This window comes from Gadus chalcogrammus, chromosome 1 (assembly GCF_026213295.1).
Source record: "Gadus chalcogrammus isolate NIFS_2021 chromosome 1, NIFS_Gcha_1.0, whole genome shotgun sequence".
Lineage (NCBI taxonomy): Eukaryota > Metazoa > Chordata > Actinopteri > Gadiformes > Gadidae > Gadus > Gadus chalcogrammus.
Genome location: NC_079412.1, coordinates 14859682 through 14882471, shown reverse-complemented (window position 1 = coordinate 14882471; position 22790 = coordinate 14859682). Strand labels below are relative to the sequence as shown.

Below are 22790 nucleotides of genomic sequence, written 5' to 3'. Positions count from 1 at the left end.
CTGCGGACATGAAACAAAAGGAACACCAGAGTAGAGCATGGTATGAAACATGTCCACACACAGCGGGTGTTTCTGTGGGACACCTCTGAAGCCAGAGACAGATAAGTCGGGCAGAGCACTCCCTTTTAAGAGCCATACATTCATTCCACATTCAAATCCCCTAGCCGGGGAAATATATTTGCCTGCCTGTTAGACGTGGGAGTGGAGAAAGTCCCGAATGAGATCTTTCCGTAAGACCTCCGTAAGCTTTCAGAAATGACTTTGGTGGTGATGGTGGTGAGGGGGCCAATATGTCTGTCTAGCATGCTGCATCTGTCTAGAGAGAAGGTTTGTCGTTAATACCCCTCTCTCCGCATCCTGGGAGCTGCCTTTCTCCAACCCAGATGGCCGTCATTAAGGTGCTGCTGCCAAGTCTGGAAGTCTTAAATTTGGAGCTCAGATTCTATCTCTGAGAGACGCACATACACGCTCACTAAGTAAAACACACACACACACACACACACACACACACACACACACACACACACACACACACACACACACACACACACACACACACACACACTTCTCACCCTCTCTCTCTCACTAACACACTGTCTCACCCTCTTTCTCACCCTCTCTCTCACACACTGTCCGACCCTCTTTCCCACCATCTCTCTCTCATTCAAACACTGAGAGAGAGATGAATATCTGTGGCATATCAACAATGATAGATTGCGCTCTCTCTCTCTCTCTCTCTCTCTCTCTCTCTCTCTCTCTCTCTCTCTCTCTCTCTCTCTCTCTCTCTCTCTCTCTCTCTCTCTCTCTCTCTCTCTCTCTCTCTCTCTCTCTCTCTCTCTCTCTCTCACACACACACATATATATATATATATATATATATATATATATATATATATATATATATATATATATATAACATGTGTAAAGGAATCTAAACTAGGCAGGCTCAACAGATAGGCAGGCAAGCGCTGAGACTCCCTACAGAGCCTGAACGTCTCGGGGTCTACTGCAGTCTATGTGGGCAGCAGGCGTGGTGTTTTGGGTGTCGAGGAATTCCTGCCTTATTTATCTAACCTTTGGTGGTCTGCAGTCAGAGCGTTTGGTCGTAGTGGAACCCCTTAATCCCAATAGTAAGTGACTTTGTTTGAACATACCTCTTAGGGTTTCACTTTCATCAGTTCCTAAAGCAGTTCATAAACAAAAGGATATCCTTTCATGCTTTGGACGTCCTGTCACGAGTCATTAATGACGTATTTTCCCGTTATGGAAATGTATGTCAGAGAGAGTTGGCTTTGTCGTTGACCACACTGACACCACTATAACACATTTGTTAGGCTCTATAACCAAACAATTGTTCTAATATTAGGAAAATAGTCGTCCCTGCTCCATGCGTATGTGCTGTGCCTGTGTGCCCATTCTGGGGCAAATCCCGGTCTGAGCGCACATGACGGCGAATGGAGCTCATCCCGCACACATCCCTGGACGCTGGGCGTTACGTGTGGACAGATTGTGGAGGGGAAAAAAAGCGTTTTTAAATAGGTTTTCAGGTCTGGTGTACCATTATAATCAACAACGGTACTAGTAGGCATGTGTGTTATTACATCTAGTAGAGTCACATTTTCAAAGATAAACAGGACCGACCCTACATGATGGCTCGCTCGTGGTAGTTGGAACTTGAACAGGCTACTAAATCAGTGTGGACATTGCTCTGTCGTAACATTTCTCCAATGTGTTGCTTTTATTATCGTCATGGATAATGGTATTAATGTTAAAAAGCAGATGTATTCAAAGTTAACGTTATAATTGTTCAACTCGACATTGTTCTTACCTAAAGCGGGGTGAGTCCTTAATGCAGTCTTCAAAATCCACCGTCATCTTCGGTGATATGATTAAGGGCACCTTTAAAAGAAGAATTTCATTTCCTTCGCAGAATGAAAAATGTCCGTATTTAAGTATCCGAATGGACGATCCTCGATGCTCCTCTCCCGAAACGTTCACCCGTTCCGCTGAACTCCGTCTACAGCTCGAGAGCGCCGGACGGGAGCGCTGGACCGCTGCATGGAAATGAGCAAGGCGGTGACGTCACACGCTGGCTCACTTGAATGAAATCAATGAAAAAAAAAAACGATACATCTGAGAGCAATCGGTGTGATGCCAGTCAAGTCAACGAATCCCATCTGATGGAAAGGTTCTGGTCTATGCTGATCTGATTCACTCATTATATCTCAACGATGCTAGGATGATGACATGTTTAGAAAACAGCTCAATGAACCCATCTCTTAGTAATTTATTTTCTTGCAAATGTAAACTTGCAGGGCAAACTTAAAATAAAAAATATTTTGCACAAACACACATGAGACGAGCCAGACCCATCCAATTGAAAGATTTCATGGCACTGTATTAGTCATTGCGTATGTTTCAACTAGAGGCTGTTCATTTCCGCTCTATTGCCCTAAAATAGAGGACATGATTAATTCAGTGGAAGCGGGAAAGCAGGATTAGAAGGGATGCTCAGGATTTCTCTCCCGGCTTTATAGAGCACCTTTGTTCTGTCCTCTCGCTCGCTTTGACAGGGCGTGGCCCCTCCTTCACTAACCCCTTGATAACTTCATCCACTGATATGCAGGATTTATATACAGTATGAATATTACCGGACGATAATCTCCTTCCTGCCAGGGAAAACAGGTGTGGTTAGGTCTAGCCACAGAGACATAAGTCACAAACAGGTTCTCTCTGTCCGCTCTCGCTCTCTCTCCCCCTCTCCGTCTCTCCGTCTCTCTCTCTCTCTCTCTATATATATATATATATATATATATATATATATATATATATATATATATATATATATATATATATATATATTTCCTCTCACCATTTCTCCCACACTCTCTCTCTCTCTCTCACCATTTCTCTCTCTCTCTCTCTCTCTCTCTCTCTCTCTCTCTCTCTCTCTCTCATTCACTCTTTTGATTTTCATCCTCTCAGATCAAAGCCTCTACTGCTTCTATAAGAACATGTAGTCAGCAGTCTGCTGATCCAAAAAAATCAGGGGAAGGAAAGACTTGGGAGGAGACCAGGATATGGAATCTACCCCCTGGTTCAATTCAGTCAGAGGTTGTATGTGGTCCGTTCATGCAAGATGGAGAAATTCTCTCTCAGGTTTGAAGGGTTATCTCCTCTGCCTTGACTGCTGTCGTCTAGGACTTTGAAGATCCAGCCCTATTTCAATCCTTATGGATGATGGCTTGATTGGAATGGTTGGATCTATAGTATAATAGATCCTAATAAATCTTGGATATCTGCAAACATACCTTGACACATTCATGTGTTCACATCGTGTTTTCGTTTCCACATAACCTCGCTGCTGACATGAACTACTGTGCGGGTGGCAAGGATCTCATGACAGCAGCACACATCTGAGCCCACACCAAGGGAGGAGAGGTTGGGGGACTGGGGAGGTGTGAGGTGCCACGCCAGTCATTGATCGTTGATGTCCTAACCCCCCTGCTGCTGTTGTTTCCAGTACAGTAACCGAGTGAGTTCTTGAAGGAGCAGCCAAGCAGGCGGCTCCATCGAGGGGCCTGTGAGGAGGATGGTTGCCTGAATGGCTGTCCACTCGAATTTGGACTTTGGTGAAAAGGCCTCCCCCTGGCAGCCATGAGCAGTGAATGCAGCTGGAAACACATGGGGGCGGGGGGGGGGGGGGGGGGGGAGGGAGAGGGAGAAGTGTGGGTTTCTAGGAGGGTGACCTACTTTAGCTCACTCTCTCTTCAGCGCTCTCTACCCACCCCCCCCCCCCCCCCCCCCCCCCCCCCCCCCCCCCCGCCTTTTTGAGTCTGCTTGAGAGTGCTGCAGGCAACCACACTCTGAGAGCGAGGAGTAGCTGCTGCACCGGTCTCCGTCGACGGCGGCAGGTGCAGCGCCTTGTTGAGCAGTGGTTACCGTGGAAGCAAGGCTTCACTCTGTATTCTGCATGATGCATATGCATGCATCAATGGGCTTGTATCTCCATGCATTTTATTGTTTCTTTGTAATCTTGCATTTAGAACATGAAGGTGATCATATTGCTTATTGAGAAGAAGTCAGAACAAAAGAGAGTGGGAGAGACAGAGGATAGAGTGAGAAAGATCCCAGAACATGATCTTGAATTAACGCAATCATAAGAATGGATGCAGTGTGTGTAGGCTCTAGTTTAACTTAATAAACTGGGTTAGTGGATCAAACTCATTCAATGTAAATTGAAATACAATAGAAAATCCCAATGGGATCTTTGAGCTTCAATTGTTTCATTAATAATCAACATGTAAATAAGGATTACCATGATTTACCACCAATGAACCTGCTGAACCGTGCTCCATCCCACTTGGCCTTTGCCTCCTCTGCATTTGAAAGCACATTGGACCGAGAAGCACCATGCAGTCATGCTAACATCAAGTGATGACTTATTCAGCTCTTGGTCCTTCTCCAGCTCTTATGATGACTACTGACCCCTGGGGCCGTCAGCAGCACTCCCATTATATCATAACCGTAGCACAGTGGTCACAGTTGACCAACTAGCATCACATGGCCCATATTCGTGTAAAGTTCTGTCGTCCCCTGAGTTATGAATCCCATTCAAGGTAACATGGTTTTCTTTGTAAATCTACGGTCGCCATCTGAAAGACTGGCCACTGCCCTCATTGATTGAATTGTAATTTTTAAATGATTGCATATATATATATATATATACATACATACCACACTATTCGAAATGTGCTGGTATGGTAACACAGCAAAAGTCTTCTTGGAGATGGTGAAGCTAACAGTCATTTGAAAATGTTGGCCATTGTTTTTTTGGCCTAGAGTCTGCTGTGTGTGAACAGGGTTGTGCTTCGCCCTAATCACTTGAAGAGCAACATGCTCAGAGGGGAGTAACTCATTAAAAGGCTACTACTGCATTGAATGCTGTCCATGTTTGGCAACAACACCCGCCTTTCATAAAAGCCAACAGGGGAAAGTAAAGGATCAAAGAACTGGACCAAAGCAAAACAATGGAACGCATTTTGGAATTTACTTCCGAGACAGTAAACAAAAGAATCAGAACCAGGCTAGACATTTAAAGTCCCATTTGACTTGCTTGTTTAGTGCTTATTTAAACATATATAACAGATACTAAATTCTCTCTCCAGAGCTTATACAGATAATTGTATTCCCTCAATGAATCAATGTTCTGTAGCCTTTTGTTATCTGCTCAGAAAATAGATTGAAAAGTAGTTTGGATTTCGAATAACTATAATATAATATAATGTATAAATGTAATATAATATAATAACAATTTATTACTACACACAAATTAAGCCAATCATAGGCTTATTGTCCAAATTGCAGGCATGATCAACAAATGAAGGAACCCACTTAATCTGGACACTGTTTAAATTGGCTATAATCTTCGAACACTTTCAGGTTGTTTTGGTCATTAATAGAGTTTGCGTTTTTAAATGGATGGATGTGGCTTCATGGCAACCTTCTCTTTCTATAAAATATTTCTTATTAAGGGCCCACACGCAAACCAACACATTCAGTTCAAAGTTCTACAAACATTTATTTGAGAACGGGTCAAAAATTGTATACTGGATTTGTTAATGCAATGGAAAGCTCCGTACCTTGAATAATAGCAGAAAAAATCGATACATAAGATGCACAGTGGCCCAGCAATGAAATATCAATTATGCTCACGACGCAATCATACTTTATACTAGGCTATATTATTTTATGGCGCCATCTAGTGAGGAAACAGGCATTGTTCACATTTTTACCAAAATAGGTTTTTATGGAAAACAATAATCCGATGGTTCAATAACTAACTATTGCATATGGATGAAGAGGCAATTAAGATTCAAAATATTTCTTAACTAGTGTTATATACTGGGATTAAGTTACAACAAATGTAAACGCTCTGATAGGTGTGTGTCACTTTCAGTTCTTCAACTCTATTTCCTGCCTCAAAATGTTCCTCTACACTACACCCCTATATGCAGTCACCCGCTGAACATTGCTGAACATTGCAATCCGGACTACAACACTAGTTTACATACATAGAGACCAAGGGATCATTACGATACTGAACTGGACTGGGAGTCAGAGTTCCTCAGAGATTGGGTAGGTACACCACACTGGTGGATTGATGATAACAAGCTTCTATTTGACTTTAATCAAAATGTATATAATTTTTTTTATTTAATCTAAAAACTATGTTTACGGTTGTTCAACAGTGTTGCATTGCATATAAAATACCAGCCATATATGTTGAAATCATAATTTCCCTTATCGTATCATTCGGTGATCTACTGCTGGCATGAATTCCAATTTCCAACCAAAATATCCAACAGCGAAGAACACCATCTAATACCCAACCACAACAAAACAAACAGGCAACCAACCGGCCGAGCGACAACATGACCTCCTCCAACTGCACCGAGCCGTCGTCTGGTTACCAGTACCACCTCTACCCCGTGGTCTACAGCGTGGCCTTGGTTCTAGGGCTGCCCGGCAACCTGGTGGCCCTCTTCGTCTACATCTTCAAGGTCATCCCGCGCACCTCCTCCAGCGTGTACATCATCAACCTGGCCCTGGCCGACACCGCCATCCTCCTCACGCTGCCCTTCCGCATCCACTACCACCTGAACCGCAACCACTGGGTCTTCGGGGACATGGCGTGCCGGGTGACCGGCACCCTGTGGTACGCCAACGTCTCCATCAGCATCTGCTTCATGACCTGCATCTGCGTGGACCGCTACGTGGCCGTGGTGCACCCCCACCGCTACCTGAGGTTCAAGAACCCCCGCTACGCCGTGGCGGTCAGCGTGCTCCTCTGGGCGGTCGTCGGCGTGGCCATGCTCAGCTTCAACCTCCTGGGGCCGCTGGAGAGCGACCCGGTCAGCTGCTTCGAGAACTTTGCCAAGGAGGAGTGGAGCGGCCGCCTGATGCACTACAGCGCGCTCAGCCTGGTGTTCTGCTCCCTGCTGCCCTCCGTCATCATCCTGGTGTGCTACCCGCTGGCCATGCGGCGCATCTCCCTCATCCCGGGCAAGACGTCCCACAAGGCCCGCAGGATCATCCTCACGGTGCTGGCCATCACGCTGCTCTGCTTCCTGCCCTACCACGTGGTGCACCTGCTGCACCTGCTGCGCAGGATGGGGGTGATCCGCGGCTGCGCCACCAGCGCCGCCATACACTACGCCCGGCGAGTGACCCTGGCCCTGGTCAGCCTCAACACGTGCCTGGACCCCTTGCTCTACCACGTCACCAGCACACACTGCAGCTGGAGCCCCCTCAGGGGACTGGGGAAGTGGTATAGGGCACGCAGGTACATTGGCGTCTACACTCTCCCATGCATCAGCCCTCCGGTGAGTTGAGGCGGGGGACAGTAGCGTGTGTAAAACAAGCCAAAAAAGCCACAAAATAGTGCAGTTTTTTCCCCCAAAAAACATTTATTCAAACAGTGGTCTGTACAATAGAAAAAAAAAATTGATCAATACAGTTGGACAGAAAATGTGTGTATCTGATGTTAATACATGAAATGTAATATAAAAAGATGGTTAGTTTGCTGTCTTAGCACAGTACCGAAGGAAGACCCTTCTTAAGCAGGGTGGAAAGGAAGCTTCCAAGGTCTTCATCCTGTTAAGAAGTCACAGAATTGTCTGAAATTAGTTCAGTGAGAATGTTTAGTTGAAGTAGAGTGTACTTTTAAAAAAAAAATTAAAATCTCAATTGTATCGCAGTGAAGGAAGTTTTCGGTAAATGACAGCTTTTAATGGATGGTGTCGTTCATACATTGTGTTGCTATGGAACGTAATAAAGAAGAAGCACTTGTATAGTTTTATTCTCCGTCATAAATTGGTTGCTATGTAAAGAGCATCAGTGCTACGCTTTAAAAAATACACCGCCTCCCACAATAGACAGTTGCTGTTCACCCGATTTACTTCATCTTTCGTGACAGTCGCCCATGTTAGAAAATTAGGTTCCAAGTCCCAATGACGCAATATACATAAACAACCCTGAAACTTTATGCAAATCTAAAAATGCTTGAGTGCTAAAATCGGTCATTTGGAAATATTATAATGACTCACTGCATGCAGACAGCGTCTACTAAAACAGACACAGAGTGGAACTTTCCTTTGAACCACAACTTCCTCTACCTCGCACGGCTCCGAAGGTGACTACAACAGAACACGATCGCCTGTTTACATTAGTTACTGCTGTCACATTACTAGCCACTCAGCTCTCTGCTCACCTGGTAGCTCCAGGACAGAAGCAGAACCTTGGTGTTTGGGTCATCGGTGGAGGAAGACACTTTCACCACGATGGACTCCACCATGACAGACATGCTGTCGGGGAGGTGTTGGGTCGTGTAACCTTTAAGTACACTGGAGGCAAGAGAAAAAAAGACATGTGGGTGTACAGCAGATGGGTACATAACCACAATGTGGCACGTTTACCACAGGAAATGACATGGAACCAAATAACAAGTGTATTGATGTTGCTTAAACCCTCCCCCCTACTGGGGGTGGGTTTAATCAATACACATGTCATTTGATTACACCAACACTAGTTCTGAAACAAAGCTCTGAAATACCATGGTTCTGAAATACCCACCCTAGAATGAGACAGCCAAACTAGTTCTGAAACAAAATTCTGCGCATACTAGATCTGAGACACCCACACAACTTCTAAAACCAAGTTCTGAAGACCCACACTAGATCTGAGACACCCACACTAGTTCTGAAACAAAGTTCTGAAGACCCACACTAGATCTGAGACACCCACACTAGTTCTGAAACAAAGTTCTGAAGACCCACACTAGATCTGAGACACCCACACTAGTTCTGAAACAAAGTTCTGAAGACCCACACTAGATCTGAGACGCCCACACTAGCTCTGAAACAAAGTTCTGATAGACCCACACCATTTCTGTAACGTCGGCTGTGCCAGCCAACAATGAAGAAGATGAAGAAATTAAGAATACAATGAAGAAGATACAAAGTAGAATATAAGAGGCGGGAAGAAGGAACAGTGAGGAGCATGCTTGTTCTAAACAGAGGCGTGATTCCCTGCAGAACTAAACGCTGTAGCCTGGCCCGTTGTTCAGCCTGCGGCTCTGGCCCTCGTACCTCTTCAGGTGCATGTAGATGCGATGCAGGGTGTCTGCGTCGCTGTGCGGGTCCTGGAGCTGCACCCGGCACGTGAAGCGCAGGTGGTGTTCGCTGAGGCCCAGCTCCTTCATGGCCTGCTCCGGGGACACCAGCCTCAGGCTCTGCAGGGAGGAGAGGCAGGCTATGGGTTGTCGATCAGCACCTTGTTCACATCGTTAATATAATAAGGATGAAAGCTGCTTAAGGAGAGAGAGTGCGAGCGAGATCCCATCCCTCCCTGCTCCCTCCCTCCGAGTCTATTTGCCATTTAAAGATTTTTGAAACTGATGAAAGGCAAGATGGATTTAATCAGGGAAGAGTAGTCTTGATGGGTCCGAAATGGGCCAGGAGTAGATGTTAAAACTGAGATCCTCAGATAATCTTACCGACAGCACCTTTAATGTGACACAATTTTTACAGTGATTGATACATTGGCCTACGTTAAAAGAAGCAATAAAGCATATTGGTGGATAAAAACGGAATGGTAACGAGTCTAACGACAATGAATGGTTCTCTCAGTATTGAGATGGAACACCTACATTCTCCTTCATGATCAGGGTTCCATGCATGGTGCGAGGTTTCTTTGGATCAGGTAAGGTACCTGGGGGATATGGAGAATACATACACAGAGATTTTGTTGAACGATAACATAAGTCCTCCATAGCAATGGGCATGCTAAGAACAAAACTGTACCACAGAAGTTTGACAGAACTTGAATGTAACAACTCCGAATATACATGTTAGGCAAACCTACCTCCGAGGGACATTTCTCTTTTTAATAGGTTTAGAGAAATATCGACCGGGACATTGGGATTTGTAGTCACAGTTGTCGTCTCTCCATTAGCTGGCATGTAGCAGTCTATGCCTGTCAAACAAAGAAGGTATAGACACTAAAAATGCAGCAGAAAACGATCAGTTTTGATCAAAAAAAAAAAGGACAGTACAACGATAGATATTAGCCTAGATATAAACATATATATTTAGATATAAATCCATGAACAGAAATTGTCAGGGTTAACCTTTTTCTAAGTAATAAGTCAGAAAGGTATGCTTAAGATTAATAGTCAATACAATACTGATACGAACAGGAGACAGAAATCTAATCAGGTGTTTTCCTGATGGTAATCAATGTAGGCCAGGGTGACGGAGCAGCTGACGGTGTTCCCACTTACTGAACTCCTGTTCGATCTTGCCTTTGAGGAACTCCATCTTGACGGCCTCCCCGTGCACCAGCAGCATGTTGCGGGGCTCCGCCATGCGGATCAGCTGCATGATGCCCTTGGCGTCCGCGTGGGCGCTGAACGACATGTACTCTACCTGCAGCTTCACCTCCAGCTGCAACGCACACGCACACACAGTATGTCATAACACTGTGAATAACATACTCAGTCATTGCTGAGGAGTTCCCGAAGGTACTGTGAATATAGTGAATTACCCACAGGTGTGCATCATCCAGCAGAATGTCTTTGAATTGAGGGTTTAATAAATGTGTAATGTGTATGTAGAGGGATTTCAAATCAAACATTTTCTCTACCGTTGATCTCCCTTCGAGCTCCAGTTTGCGTTGTCCGTTCAGGATCTTGTGCCCGATCGTCCCTTGCACACAATACCCCGGCATGATTACCTGTAGAAAAACAAGCATTATAAGTTGATCATACAGTTTTTGAAGTAATCTGCTCTCCTGTTCCGTGTATGTGCGAGAGGGAACAAAACCAGGACTCACCATGTTCTTCTCGTTGCCAGCCCACTTCTTGAAGATCTGTAACGACTGGCCAGCGTGCAGCATACCCGGTGTGGCAAACACCACCTAGAGAGCAGATTCAAATAACCATGTTTATGAGTGTCAAAGATAACTCAGAACAAGGTCAACAAAAGTATGTTAAAGGTGCCATCAATTTGCTACTATTGAATTAATGAGGATATCAGTTCTGTTTGATTTTGACCGCTTTTCAATGTCTGATCATTTAGGGACCTTCACGGTGATTGGTGATTTATCAACAATGCAACACTTCTCAATGGTGGAAGTACGTAGAGAGGGAGGGGGTGTTTTTTCTGGCTTGTATCTATTCAAAAGGTTGCTCTCTTCTGCCCTCTGTCTATAAATCTCTCAAACCATACCTGCAGCATCTTTGAATGACATGTTTTATTCCATTCGTGTATTTATTATGAAACATTCATCCCAAGTAACTCACCATAGGTCCGGGGTTATCTGCGTAGGAGCGGTCAAAAGGTTTGATGTGCTTGAATTCAAACATGTTCCTCTGTACAAAGGTCTTGCGGATCTTCTGGTTGGTCCACGTGATGAAGAGCTTGTAGTAATGGTTGGCCTTCTCCGTCATTCCCGTGGAGAAGTAGATGGGGGCTTTGAGGTTCATTCTCTCCCTGCAGTATGAGGGCCAATGGAGGTGGTATCATTGTCATCATCATAAGCCTTATGTATCATTATGACAGCGTAATATATACCACGATACATACAACCCATGCTTTGACACTTTGACACTAGCTCTAAAATTACTATGTTCCTTCTTACACATTTTTGATGATGCATTACACATGATTAACTGAGTAGAATGAAGGATATTACCAAAAGGTCTCCAATAGAATGCACAATTCCTGTGCTCTCCCAAGTGCAAAAACTGGAATAAGAACCTAGAAACATGAGACATGGTATAATTATGAAAACGGCCAAATAAAATGGGAAATTCAAGTAAAGTGATGACGAGCATGATAATATAAAATCATGCTTCCCACAGAACTAATTTGATAATGTAAAGTCAAATATAAAAAAATTATAAATGTAACAGTCCTCTAATCAACTAAATCCTTACAATGAGCTCACTGTAACCAAATACCTAAGGGGGCTTCCTACCTTGCCCCCTCGTTCCACCGTCTCGTGAACCTTCTTCAGGAAGTCCCTCTCCCTGCACCTCTTGGAGTCTCGGATGGTTGTGGCGTAGGTGGACTCTGAGATGAGGAGGTCCGGACGGCACTTATCAATCCACGCAGCCCTAGGTTGATATTGCACAGCACATAACGTTCAGACAGAGTGTACAGCATGTGGGTCATTAGGAATAGACTCAACTGGTGCTTCGTCAACAACACTTACCCTAAATGCCTGTCTGGCGTCATGTTGTAATCTCCCTAGAGATGCACCACAAAAAAAAGACATTGCATGGTTATAATTCAAAACAAGAGTAAGAAAATCAGCATATTCCTGAGTTCTTCTTCTTCTTACGCACAGTGTACACCACAGACTCGGATCCCACTTTGATCTGCACCATAGCAGCCCCCAGAACGTGACCTGCATAGTAGGCCTTTATCTCCAGCTCCTCGTCCACCTGCAAATCAACAGATAGCACTTCACTGTCCATCCCAAGAGTTGAGTGTGTGCAGCACGCCATCGGGTGGCTGGGATTTGGGGAAAAAACAAAATCATATCACCAACGCACCTGGACCGTCTGGTGGAGATTCAGAGGTACGACTTTCTTCATGCAGTCCTTGATCATCTGGGAAGTGAAGAAGTTGGTCTCTCCCTTTTTGTCCACTGTGATTTTACGGAAGTCTTCTAGCAAAATGGGGCAGATAGCTTTGGTGGGGTGCGTCATGTAGATGGGTCCGTCGTAGCCCACCATCTCACTCATGTAGGGGAGAGCGCCGCAGTGGTCCAGGTGGAAATGACTAGGAAGGAACGGATGTGAAGGCAGTGCAACTCCATTGTAGAAAAAAACTTGGAAAGTAAAGGTGCACACAAGCTTCTCAGCACATACCTGATAATCACACAGTCCAAGAATTCTGTTAGCCGCCCATTCTGCGTGATATAAGAGAAGTCCGGGAATCGCCTCTAGATTGAAAAGCCAAAGTCGATTTATTTAGTAATTATATTTGCTAAAATATGTCTTCCTTATCTTTTCCAAACCGATGTCCTCTTCAACTTACATCATCATTGAAGCCCATGTGCATCCCACAGTCCAGCATGATGTTCTTGCCACCAATAGAGACAAGGATACAGCTGCGGCCAACATCCTGGCCGGCTCCTTATGGTAACAAAGTGAGTAGAGAGACATGTTTAGCCGATCATAATTGATCACTATTGCATAACGCAAGAAGGGGAGCAGCGTTCCAATTGCAAACAATGATCCTATCGAACTAACATGTGGATGTGATGTTGAAGGATACGTGCAGCTGCTAGCTCACATTACTTACCGAGTGGTGTGACCTTTATTTCAGGCATCTCGTCTAAAGACTCTGAGTTATAAAATAGATTAGAACCTTCCCTTGTTAGATAATCCAATCTTTGTTTACAGAGAATAACATCTAACTTCAGTACATTTTGTCACTTCCATGTAGCTAATCAAACTCTCTTCTGATTGGTGGAATAGACAAACGCGTCGCTGCGTCAGAAGTGTGCGCACTAGTAACCGGGATCAAACACCGGAACGGTTCTGTCACCTGCCGGAGATGTGAGCTTTTCCTCTGGTTCTGAACATTTTATGAGTTATAACCGTCTAATATCCTTATGACATATTAAGGGTAAGGGAAGTATCATTTTCGTTGTTTAAATCGTATGGTCCATTAATATGTTGACTATTATTCCATCTGCAGCACTTCCGTAAAGACGATCATGGCTGGTTCTGCTGTTATAGAAGAGCAGAAGTTCTCCCTGCAGGAGGTTCTGGACACTTTCAAATTGTGTCTCTCGGAAAACCAAGACGTCTACGTTGAACACTACGTTGCTGGTTGGCGTGGCCTCGTCAAGTAAGTATTTCAGGGGCATAATACCGAGGAAACGTAGAGCTACCTTATGAATTATGGATCAGATAAAGGTAATTTGACCATGGTTATAGTGATATAGACTACCCGCTTTTATGTGTACCTCATAGCTGCAATAACTGAATTACTTGATCAGAATACTCAGAACAGAGGTCAGTATATGCATCCTTTTCATTGCTAGTCATGATGAACCATTTATGGGCCATTAGAAAGGCTACTACGAATCCATAGCAAGAGCTCAACACATCTCCCCATTTGTTTCCTTAACAGGTTCATGAACAGCTTAGGAAATGTCTTCACCTTCATCTCCAAGGACGCTGTCAACAAAATCCAGATCCTCGTCAACTTCCTAAACGGGGAGAACGGCTCCCACTACGTCACCATCCAGTCCATGGTGAAGTACGAGCTGGACAACCAGCTGGTGGACCTGGACAAGAGGGGCAGCCACCCGGAGTCAGGCAGCCGCACCTTGCTCCGTCTCCACCGAGCGCTGAGGTGGCTGGAGCTCTTCCTCGAGCGGCTGCGCACCAGCACGGAGGACAGCAAGACGTCGGTCATGTGCGCCGACGCCTACAACGAGTCCCTCTCCCAGCACCACCCCTGGGTGATCCGCAAGGCGGCGGGCATGGCCTTCTGCGTCCTCCCCGGGCGCCCCACCTTCTTCGAGGTGATGAACGTGGGCGGCGCGGAGAAGGTGGTGGACATGCTGGGCGACGCCGTCCCTATGATCTCCAAGGTGTACCAGATCACGGAGGATCTGTACTCGCAGAATAATTTACTGGAGTTACCTTAATAATGGGACATGGGTGTGAAAGGAGAGGTGACAGGCAGGGTTCATGTTTCAAGGTTCTTGTCAACTTTAGTGGGACAGTTTGTACTGCAGACTTGCCCTTGATCAATTTTAACAACTCAAATGCTATTGCATTTGATGTATTATTAAACATACTCTGGTGACACTAATACTACTCTTATACAATGCCGATACAATGATTGGGACTGTTTTGATTATTATCACACTTGTTTATGGTCTTTATATGTATGTGAAGGTTTATTTAATTTGACGAAGACAGTTTATTTTATAGTTTCACTAAATCTTTACTCAATTGTGTTTGTAACAATCGTTTTTTAAAAGCTGTTAACATTTTTATTAAAAGTATTACGAACCGAATGGTATCATCAGTTCAGGAAGCTTTCCATTAGTGAGCAGATACACAAACCGACCAGCAGGGGGAGCCTTCTATTCACAAGTGGTCGTCAAGGTTACCAGACCTTTTTGTAACAACTAGTGCTGAACGGAACTAGCTCGGCAGGAGCTCAGCTACTTTACCGAGAATAACTTAAAACTCGGCTGAAAACAACCTTCAAACATAAACCAAGGTATTCAATTTCGAGTTCAGTCATGTGTTCATACCAAAAAACGATTTACTTGCAAACCTAAAAGACATTCAATTATCTCCGTCTATTGTAAACAATAAGATACGAGGGCCTGACGTCACGTTCAACCTTCGAGGAGGCTCATATCTGGTCTATTTTGAGCTCAACCCATATGTTATTGTGGTAGTAGGACTGATAGTTATATGTGCTCACATGGTACACTGATAGTCATGCATGAATAACACTTTAAACTTGTTATCCTTCTCACCCAGACCTAACCCAAGAAACAACTGTGGGGACTCATTTGTTTATTTTTTGTTTTAACATTAAAACAACCAAATCGGCACTTAAATGAATTCAACACGTCCAAAATCCTCAAAAGGACGAAGCAGGCCCCCAGCGGACCATACTGTGCGTGATACCAGAGAGCACGTCCAGAGTGACCACCACCTGGCCGTGGGGCACCAGTCCGACGGCTGCATCAGGTCCAGGTCTGACTCTTTGACCGGGATCACCACGCCGCAAGGCCAGGACTACACGGCAACACCGCTGCAATCCGTCCCTGCTCGGCAAACACTCTCCCTGAACAAATACAAGGTGCTTCCATCCATAAAAAAACCGTCAGATGTTAGCCACGCCCTTGTCCCAGAAATGAAGACATCCAAGATTAAACTATGTGATCATGTCATCGCTCAGCAGCGAAGGCATAGTCATGGAGAACCAGGTTGTTATGCCGAGGAGACCCCGGCGAAGACCCAGACTGCGACCCGGAGTAACCCTGAAATAGGCCGGGTTGCCCCTGCCCCTAACAAGCCTCCTGACCCAGTCATCATGGAGTCCAGAGACGAGACTCCTGCCGTTGTTGCTACAGACCAGTTGCTTCTAGCTATCAGAGCACCGTGTGGCAGGAGATTTCAGCAACACTTTTCCTATGCCGACACCCTGCAGACACTCATCACTTGTGCAGAAGCCAGAAATGAAACAAGCTACTCCGAAGCCTTCATTGAAACTATGGATGTGCCTCGAAGGAGCTTCAGGAGATTGGACATGACTCTGTCAGAGTGCTGCATCTTCAACAGATCAGTGCTGTGCATCTCTCAGGAGAGACCCTCGGATATTGCCACAAGCGTAGTTGATAATGGTTAATTATGTCACATTCTAAATGATGAGCCATGTATGGAAAAATTTACCTGTGATCCAAAATTTGAAAGGCAATTGAGAAATGATTTTTGCTCACACACTAGTCACAAGGCAATACCATAGTACACTGTCCAAAGAGCTGGCAATGTGCCAGACATGTCACTGTATCTGATCAAACTGACTTAAACTATTATACTCCCCATTGCCGCTGGTGAATACAAGAAAAAGTCCATCTTCAAGACTTTTGAATGGCATTGAGCAGATATCTGCACTAACCTGAATTAAATACTAAATCTTAAAACGCATCTAATCTTATTGCTATCTGCATATTCTTAATGAATCCATAATTGTTGATTAACAATAAGTGGTTTCCATTATTCGCTTGGAAGCAAACCCTTTAGTGCCAATATTTGGCATGTTAGTAGCAGCCCAATCAATAATACACAACTTGGTGCAGAAAATTAACCTGTAATGGACGTTTGAAGTTCAAAATATTTTTTTTGAACTGTATTTTCCCAAAGGCACAAATGATATTGCCGTGTTTTGTTCAATAAACCATGTACATTGCCTGATGTGTCTGTGTCAATCCAAATAAAAAGAACAAGCACATTTTTAACAATAAATTTACTTTGTGGGTTAGCACATTCCAAGTTTTTTTTTAGCAAAGAAGATATTATATTATCAAACCAAAAACAAGCGGATATAATCTCGTCAAGTTAACACTTCAAATCTCAGACATGCATTTACAATATAAAACACTTATTAATTCAAATCATTTTAAATCCAAGCATCATGCAAATCGATGAACCAATGAAACACAGCAACCCCCAATTTAGTGGGTCAAATAAAATAAAAATAAAACACCCTGAATGAAATCTAAAGTGCAAACCATTGGCATCAGAATAATACCATTAATAAATATTCTGGATCAACAAATGCCCCCTTCTCAATAACTAACTGATGAAAAGGAATTGCGCAGAAATGGGATTTCCAACTCCCATCCCTTCAAGACCAGTACTTGTAGCGCTGAACTTCAGTTCATCATCTTTTCAAGCTCATCCAGGTCATCAGTGTCCAATTTCACTATTTTGCGGTCTGGAAGAAGTGATTACATATTATTTCCTTTTTAAATGGGTACCATCTAAGTGCATTAAACCTACACTGTGGAACTTTGAACTGCAGCTACACATTGAGCATTAGTTGACTTATGATGCATAACAAACCATTGCAGCCATCACAAGCCGTATTGAAAATGTGCAGCTTCTGACATCACAGGTGGGCATGTCAACCTAGATGTAAGCTGGATAGATCGGTCTAACAGCCTACCCAGTAGACTGTAGCAAACGTTGCTCATCTATCCTTCATATCTAGGTGGACACGCCCACCTGTGATGTCAGAAGATGCACATTCTCAAAACAGCTTGTAATGGCTAATCAAACTCACACCGGGTGGTATAGTATGTCCCCTTTAAACAAATCCTAAACAAACTATTGAGATTTCATTTAAACTTGCTGAACATACCAAAGTGGAGTTCAATCTGGTGGATGAGATCCATGGTTTCTTGGCTGTCAACCATATTGAAGGCAAAACCTTTTTTGCCAAAGCGCCCGGTGCGGCCAATCCGGTGGAGGTACGTCTCATTGTCTGAGTTTCCATCTCTGCCAACAGGCAGATCGAAGTTGACCACGATGGACACTTGCTCCACATCAATACCTGGGGAGCCAGCACATTTTCAGAGCATTTCTTTGACATTTGAACCGGTTCTTATCTTAAAGGGCTGCCGTCCGGGCTAGACGTAGCCTACCTCTTGAGCAGACATTGGTGGTCACGAGCACCTTTTCCTTTCCCTCCCTGAAGCGCTCGATGACGGCTGCCCTCTGCTCCACCATCATCTCGCCACTAAGCAAGGCCACCTGGTGGCCCTCGCTGGACAGCTGTCCGCTAAGCCAGGATGCCATCCTGCGAGTCTGAGAAGGCATTGTTGTCATTTTGCTCAAACACATTAAATGGCTATGGGTAAATCCACTCTGGTTAGGCCCTGGAAAGGGGATGCTAGGAGGTTAGAGCTTATTATGGCAATTTCATGATCATCCTAAATTCAAGGCTAGGCAATCTCTATGCTATGCTCCCTTCCCCCACTCCCTCAATGTAGACTTGTCCCAGAACATGGGCTTAAGTAGTTTCATGATGGTGTAGGCAAACCCCGAATTTTGTAGCGATTATTGTTAAGCCATAATGCATCATGAGTGACTCACTTGGCAGAAGATCATGGCCTGTGCGATGGTAAGACTCCCATAAATATTGCAAAGAGCGGAGAACTTGTCCTCCTTCTCCTTGCAGACCACATAGAATTGCTTGATGGTGTCCAGAGTCTCCTCCTCGCGCTTCAGCTTAATGATGTTGGGGTCGGGGATAATCCTCTCTGCAAAACTCCACACAGAGTCCTCGAAGGTGGCTGACAGCAGCAGCATCTGACAGTCCTTTGGCAACAATCTGCACCAGAGCATTTGAGGAAACATACAGATCAAACACAAACCATATAGTTTAAACCCGTATAATCAAGCCTTCTCACTGAATTGGTGGGAAAAATACGATGAAACACAAGTCCTATTCCAAAAAAAAAAAAAGACTATTACAATTGAATAGACAACTGAATAGAGTTGGCCCCCATGTCAAAGACTCATCATGCACAGGTTTCTCGCTCCATGTCAAGAAATGCTTGTGCTGCTGTATTGGGGCTTGCCTCTGAATCCGGATGCTCTGGTCCTGGTGTCCCTGGGTGGCGATCATGACGTCCGCCTCGTCCAGAACAAACACGCGGATCTTCTTTGGGTCAAAGAACTTCAGCTTGAGGCCCCAGTCGAGGACGGTGCCCGGCGTTCCGATCACGATGTGCTCCTGGATGGTGGTGCCGCGCAACACTAGGGAACAGGACCATAGCAACTAGTAGCAAACAGCCACTTCGCAATGCATTAGTCTGCATGACTCGAGTTTCATGAGAATGCAAGTAGCCTGTCGTTTTCTCCTTTACAAGTTCTTAGTGCCATTATTAAATGGATTGATGCTTCAGAAATTTCATTCTGGAATATTTTTTAATCCCCCAAAAAATTAATAACAATCTGTGGACGGAAGTGTAATATAGTTATACATTTTACGCATCATTAGAGCCAAGACATTCTTACATCTATTTCCCCGAACGGCATAGGCCAGTTTGACTTCGGGATAAAACTTCCCCATCTGCTCAATGACATGGCCGATCTGCACAGCAAGCTCGTATGTGGGTGCGATGCAGAGGCACTGAAACCCAAAAGAGATGGAAAAGAGCCAATAAATAGATGGTTCACTTGAGACCCCATGAGCCTTACTGTAGACGGCAACAACACATTAGCAACAACACATTAAGCTTACCTGGGTCCATTTGTTAGCTGGGTTTACATGGCTGAGCATCGCAAGAGAAAATGCAGCCGTTTTCCCTGTGCCAGACTGAGACTGGGCAATCAGATTCTGAGGTCTGAAGACAAACGTCACCACAGTGTGCATTTCTAGCTTAGGGATAAGTTGTTCAATCATGATCGCCAATCATACAACTTTGTCATCTTAGCCTTTTAAATTCACCATGTGTAATACAAATACTAACCCATGCAAAACAACCTGATAGATGTTCAACAGTAATTAATATCAGCACAGTGTACTACCAAGTGCTGGGCACTTACGGCTCGGCCAGCATCATGGGCAGAGCATTTTCTTGGATCCTCGATGGTCTATTGAAGCCCATGGTGTAGACTCCCTGAAGTAACTGAGGTTTCCTGTTTAATATGCATGTCGAGATAATACAAACATTATGTTAAAAGAAGACCCCATTAGGCAAATCCCTTCACAAACGAAAAAAATTGCACAACAAGATATGCAGAAGCACTTTTACCAACAGACGGCTAATTATACCTACATATTAGTTTGTTTACTTTGTTGGAGGCCACTAGTGCATACTGCACTGTGAATATTTATTATACTGCTCAGTGTTAAAATTAAACCTTGCCAGCGGCCGGACAACCCAATCTACCATCGAGCAACTGTCCCCCTCTGATCTAGTGACAATGGTGGACAGATAAGTTATGAAGTTCACACATTTGCTTCTCCCTCATGGAAGAATGTTCTCCATTATTTATTTATTATAAGTACATATTTTGCAAGGGCTATTCATCGGTAATGCTTCAAGTGCAAAGATAAGGATTTTGATAGAGGCTCAGTGTACATCAATAATACTGAGTCAGATGCTGAGGTATCCACCATTTAAATTTCATTTTAGTGCCAATATTGGGTAGCCTGGCTCCGCCCGCCTAAGTACTTCCGCTCAATTTGAATTTCCCTTCAGTACTTGGTCTGGAGCTGCTGTACGTAATTTGGTTTTCTGCGCTACCACAGCGTGCGCCCAATCAGCGAACAGAGGGCGTGTCTGAGAACAATGACGTTGTCAACGATTAGACCCAGCTTCGAAAGTTGACTGCATACATCATCTCTGGCCTTACTATAAAATATTCATTTACAATGTGCAATTTTTCCCTGATATATTAAATTCGACGAACAAAACCTGCAGCTGTCGTTGACGGACATTTTCTTGCAGACGCGCAAGGTGTTTGGTTTGTGTACAACCTGCGCGTGATTCCCGGCGCATGACATACGTCACAACCAAACGTTAGCGATTGGTTATGGCAGATCCAGAGTGGCACTGGGCAGATCCAATTATTTTAAACTTCAACAGATACCCGCCTTCAAGTGAGTTAACGTTTGTCAATTGATTAGGTCCAGACTCTCTGTTCAAATTAACTGAAATTAAGTGAAGTACGAGAGTCTGGTAGAACCAGTCTAAATATTGGGTGCATGGTATGCAATTTGAATAACACCTTCAAACAAGGCTAATATTTCACCCACTTACAGTCTCAGTTCTTCGAATGTCTTCACAGAGAATAGAGGAGAGTTTGGGTCTCGCTGGAGAACCTCAACTTGATTTCGGTTTTTCACAAGATTATGGCGAATCAATTTATTCAACAGTGACTGTTCAGCTGGATCCACTGTAAAAGGAGAAAAAAAAAAAGATAAAGTAACAGCAATTCAATGAAAAGACGGCCTAACTTTGAGAATCCATTAGCTTTCAACATTAATGAATGATTCCAATAGTCATATCATCATCATGTTGTTCACGTGTTTAGATATTGTGAAAAATACCCTGATCTTTTTTGCCTTCCTTTCCCATCGAATATGGCAAGACGTTACCTAGCCAAATACACACACACACCAAATATACATGTTAACATGGCTTCACAACATTTTGATTTAAATTATACGAGAAATACTTACCATTTATATCGTCCTTCAGCAGGGAGCACGGGACATTGGAACTAGCCATGCTTTTAAAAGTTCCAACCTTTTAACAAAACACAAACTTTATAGAGGTCATGTGAACAATGCAGACCTCTACAGCAAGTCAACCACGAGGGAATCAGTCTACAAACACAACTGATGAGCTGCTAGCCGGGCGGTGGCTAGGTTAATAAGTTAGCACGACATATTGAAAACCGATGGCCCATCCGTTGCGGTGGATTAAACCTTAGAAGTCACCTGTGCGGGCTTGGTCTGCACTCCAGGATCACCGCAGCCCTTCGCCACTGAATGTGAAGCCATTCTCCGACGTTATTGCGGTGATGAAACCGTGTTTTTTAAGGCGGGGGAAAACAGTGAAGTTGGATCAGAAGTTTTTCTGTGAGGGACAGCGTGCTGAGTGCTGACTGAATGCGTCGCGTCAATCAAACATCAGCCAACCAGCAGCAGCCGTCAGCCGTCTCTATCACGTCTGCGGAGCCACGCTGGACCCCGCCCCCTGCAGGGCCAGGGACCATAGAGATCTGCCTGCTGCGGACCGGACCGCAGGAGCCAATCTCCTGCCGAGTTGAAGGGGACCTCATAGTGTTGGACAATCAGGGTGAGTTTACACTGCTATGGAGGCATGCTGTGCTTCAGATAAAACAATTATTTTCAGAGCACTTGGGGGTAATCATTAACTCATTAAAATAATTTCCACTCATTCTCACTCAACATTTCCCACGGATAGCAAATTCCCTCCCTGGGGAGACAAGCAGACATTATGGTTTATTATGTCATTGCAAGGTTAATCCATCGTCGGTGAGTAGGTGTAAAGGCTACAAAAGGGCACAGGGAGAAGAAAAGAGAGCTCAGACAGGCAGGTTGCCAGTCTGGGAGGGACCAGAACCATCAGGTCGGCAGACCTAATTTGTCCGTCGCTCCCACCGCAGTGACTGCTAGGCCGGCCAGGAGGCTGCT

At 44.4% G+C, this 22790-nt stretch overlaps 7 protein-coding genes across 10 annotated transcripts in view; 4 read left to right on the top strand and 3 right to left on the bottom strand.

The window, feature by feature from the left end:
* acap3a (ArfGAP with coiled-coil, ankyrin repeat and PH domains 3a) overlaps positions 1 to 2046 on the bottom strand; it is a 52650-nt gene extending 50604 nt beyond the window's left edge. For both annotated transcript variants that reach the window (XM_056591304.1, XM_056591297.1), the window contains exon 1: positions 1829 to 2046. In XM_056591304.1, the coding sequence (XP_056447279.1) occupies positions 1829 to 1875 (47 nt within the window). In that variant the 5' untranslated portion in view covers positions 1876 to 2046. The remainder of the gene's footprint in view (positions 1 to 1828) is intronic.
* Positions 2047 to 5993: 3947 nt separating this feature from the next.
* LOC130383170 (lysophosphatidic acid receptor 6) lies at positions 5994 to 9044 on the top strand. The gene is made up of 2 exons (XM_056591245.1): positions 5994 to 6138; positions 6411 to 9044. Exon 2 carries the CDS (start codon positions 6435 to 6437, stop codon positions 7392 to 7394), a length of 960 nt encoding a protein of 319 aa, XP_056447220.1. The 5' UTR covers positions 5994 to 6138; positions 6411 to 6434; the 3' UTR covers positions 7395 to 9044.
* Positions 7401 to 13629, bottom strand: ints11 (integrator complex subunit 11). The gene is made up of 17 exons (XM_056591220.1): positions 13374 to 13629; positions 13107 to 13204; positions 12938 to 13011; positions 12620 to 12848; positions 12410 to 12508; positions 12277 to 12311; positions 12040 to 12178; positions 11755 to 11819; positions 11363 to 11552; positions 10894 to 10977; positions 10705 to 10794; positions 10343 to 10505; positions 9925 to 10035; positions 9710 to 9771; positions 9150 to 9292; positions 8273 to 8405; positions 7401 to 7656 (listed from the first exon to the last, which is right to left on the bottom strand). Exons 1-17 carry the CDS (start codon positions 13399 to 13401, stop codon positions 7591 to 7593), a joined length of 1809 nt encoding a protein of 602 aa, XP_056447195.1. The 5' UTR covers positions 13402 to 13629; the 3' UTR covers positions 7401 to 7590.
* On the top strand, positions 13117 to 15676 carry cptp (ceramide-1-phosphate transfer protein). Of its 3 annotated transcripts, XM_056591268.1 has the most exons (5): positions 13117 to 13218; positions 13550 to 13630; positions 13773 to 13925; positions 14211 to 15317; positions 15587 to 15676. In XM_056591268.1, the coding sequence occupies exons 1-4, from the start codon at positions 13208 to 13210 to the stop codon at positions 14731 to 14733; spliced, it is 768 nt and encodes a 255-aa protein (XP_056447243.1). In that variant the 5' UTR covers positions 13117 to 13207; the 3' UTR covers positions 14734 to 15317; positions 15587 to 15676. The 3 variants fall into 3 exon arrangements, with proteins under 3 accessions (XP_056447243.1, XP_056447251.1, XP_056447260.1); XM_056591276.1 differs by lacking the exon at positions 13117 to 13218 and having other exon boundaries at positions 13593 to 13646; XM_056591285.1 differs by lacking the exons at positions 13117 to 13218; positions 13550 to 13630 and adding an exon at positions 13646 to 13700.
* On the top strand, positions 15311 to 17135 carry ubxn10 (UBX domain protein 10). Its single transcript, XM_056591256.1, has one exon. It carries the CDS (start codon positions 15666 to 15668, stop codon positions 16458 to 16460), a length of 795 nt encoding a protein of 264 aa, XP_056447231.1. The 5' UTR covers positions 15311 to 15665; the 3' UTR covers positions 16461 to 17135.
* Positions 16910 to 22277, bottom strand: ddx19a (DEAD-box helicase 19a). The gene is made up of 12 exons (XM_056591233.1): positions 22071 to 22277; positions 21810 to 21876; positions 21678 to 21725; positions 21388 to 21523; positions 20168 to 20260; positions 19863 to 19965; positions 19637 to 19751; positions 19198 to 19375; positions 18710 to 18947; positions 18259 to 18421; positions 17976 to 18167; positions 16910 to 17549 (listed from the first exon to the last, which is right to left on the bottom strand). Exons 1-12 carry the CDS (start codon positions 22131 to 22133, stop codon positions 17488 to 17490), a joined length of 1458 nt encoding a protein of 485 aa, XP_056447208.1. The 5' UTR covers positions 22134 to 22277; the 3' UTR covers positions 16910 to 17487.
* Positions 21796 to 22790, top strand: part of vwa5b1 (von Willebrand factor A domain containing 5B1) — a 23192-nt gene continuing 22197 nt past the window's right edge. The window contains exon 1 of the mRNA XM_056591207.1: positions 21796 to 22431. The gene's annotated coding sequence lies outside the window, so the exon portion shown is untranslated. The remainder of the gene's footprint in view (positions 22432 to 22790) is intronic.

Bases quoted from the DNA above. Each gene is read 5' to 3' on its own strand.
- LOC130383170 (XM_056591245.1), top strand. From the start codon at position 6,435: ATGACCTCCTCCAACTGCACCGAGCCGTCGTCTGGTTACCAGTACCAC.
- ddx19a (XM_056591233.1), bottom strand. From the start codon at position 22,133: ATGGCTTCACATTCAGTGGCGAAGGGCTGCGGTGATCCTGGAGTGCAG. The intron at 21,524-21,677 runs GTATTTTTCACA...CTCCTTTTACAG, and splicing joins GGAAGGCAAAAAAGATCAGG to TGGATCCAGCTGAACAGTCA. The intron at 17,550-17,975 runs GTATGTTCAGCA...CACTTCTTCCAG, and splicing joins CCAGATTGAACTCCACTTTG to ACCGCAAAATAGTGAAATTG.
- ubxn10 (XM_056591256.1), top strand. From the start codon at position 15,666: ATGAATTCAACACGTCCAAAATCCTCAAAAGGACGAAGCAGGCCCCCA.
- ints11 (XM_056591220.1), bottom strand. From the start codon at position 13,401: ATGCCTGAAATAAAGGTCACACCACTCG. The intron at 12,509-12,619 runs GTGCGTTGGTGA...GTTGATTTGCAG, and splicing joins ATCTCCACCAGACGGTCCAG to GTGGACGAGGAGCTGGAGAT. The intron at 10,795-10,893 runs GTGAGTCCTGGT...GTTTTTCTACAG, and splicing joins CTGGCAACGAGAAGAACATG to GTAATCATGCCGGGGTATTG.
- cptp (XM_056591268.1), top strand. The intron at 13,631-13,772 runs GTGAGCTTTTCC...TTCCATCTGCAG, and splicing joins TTCTGTCACCTGCCGGAGAT to CACTTCCGTAAAGACGATCA. The intron at 13,926-14,210 runs GTAAGTATTTCA...TTTCCTTAACAG, and splicing joins GGTTGGCGTGGCCTCGTCAA to GTTCATGAACAGCTTAGGAA.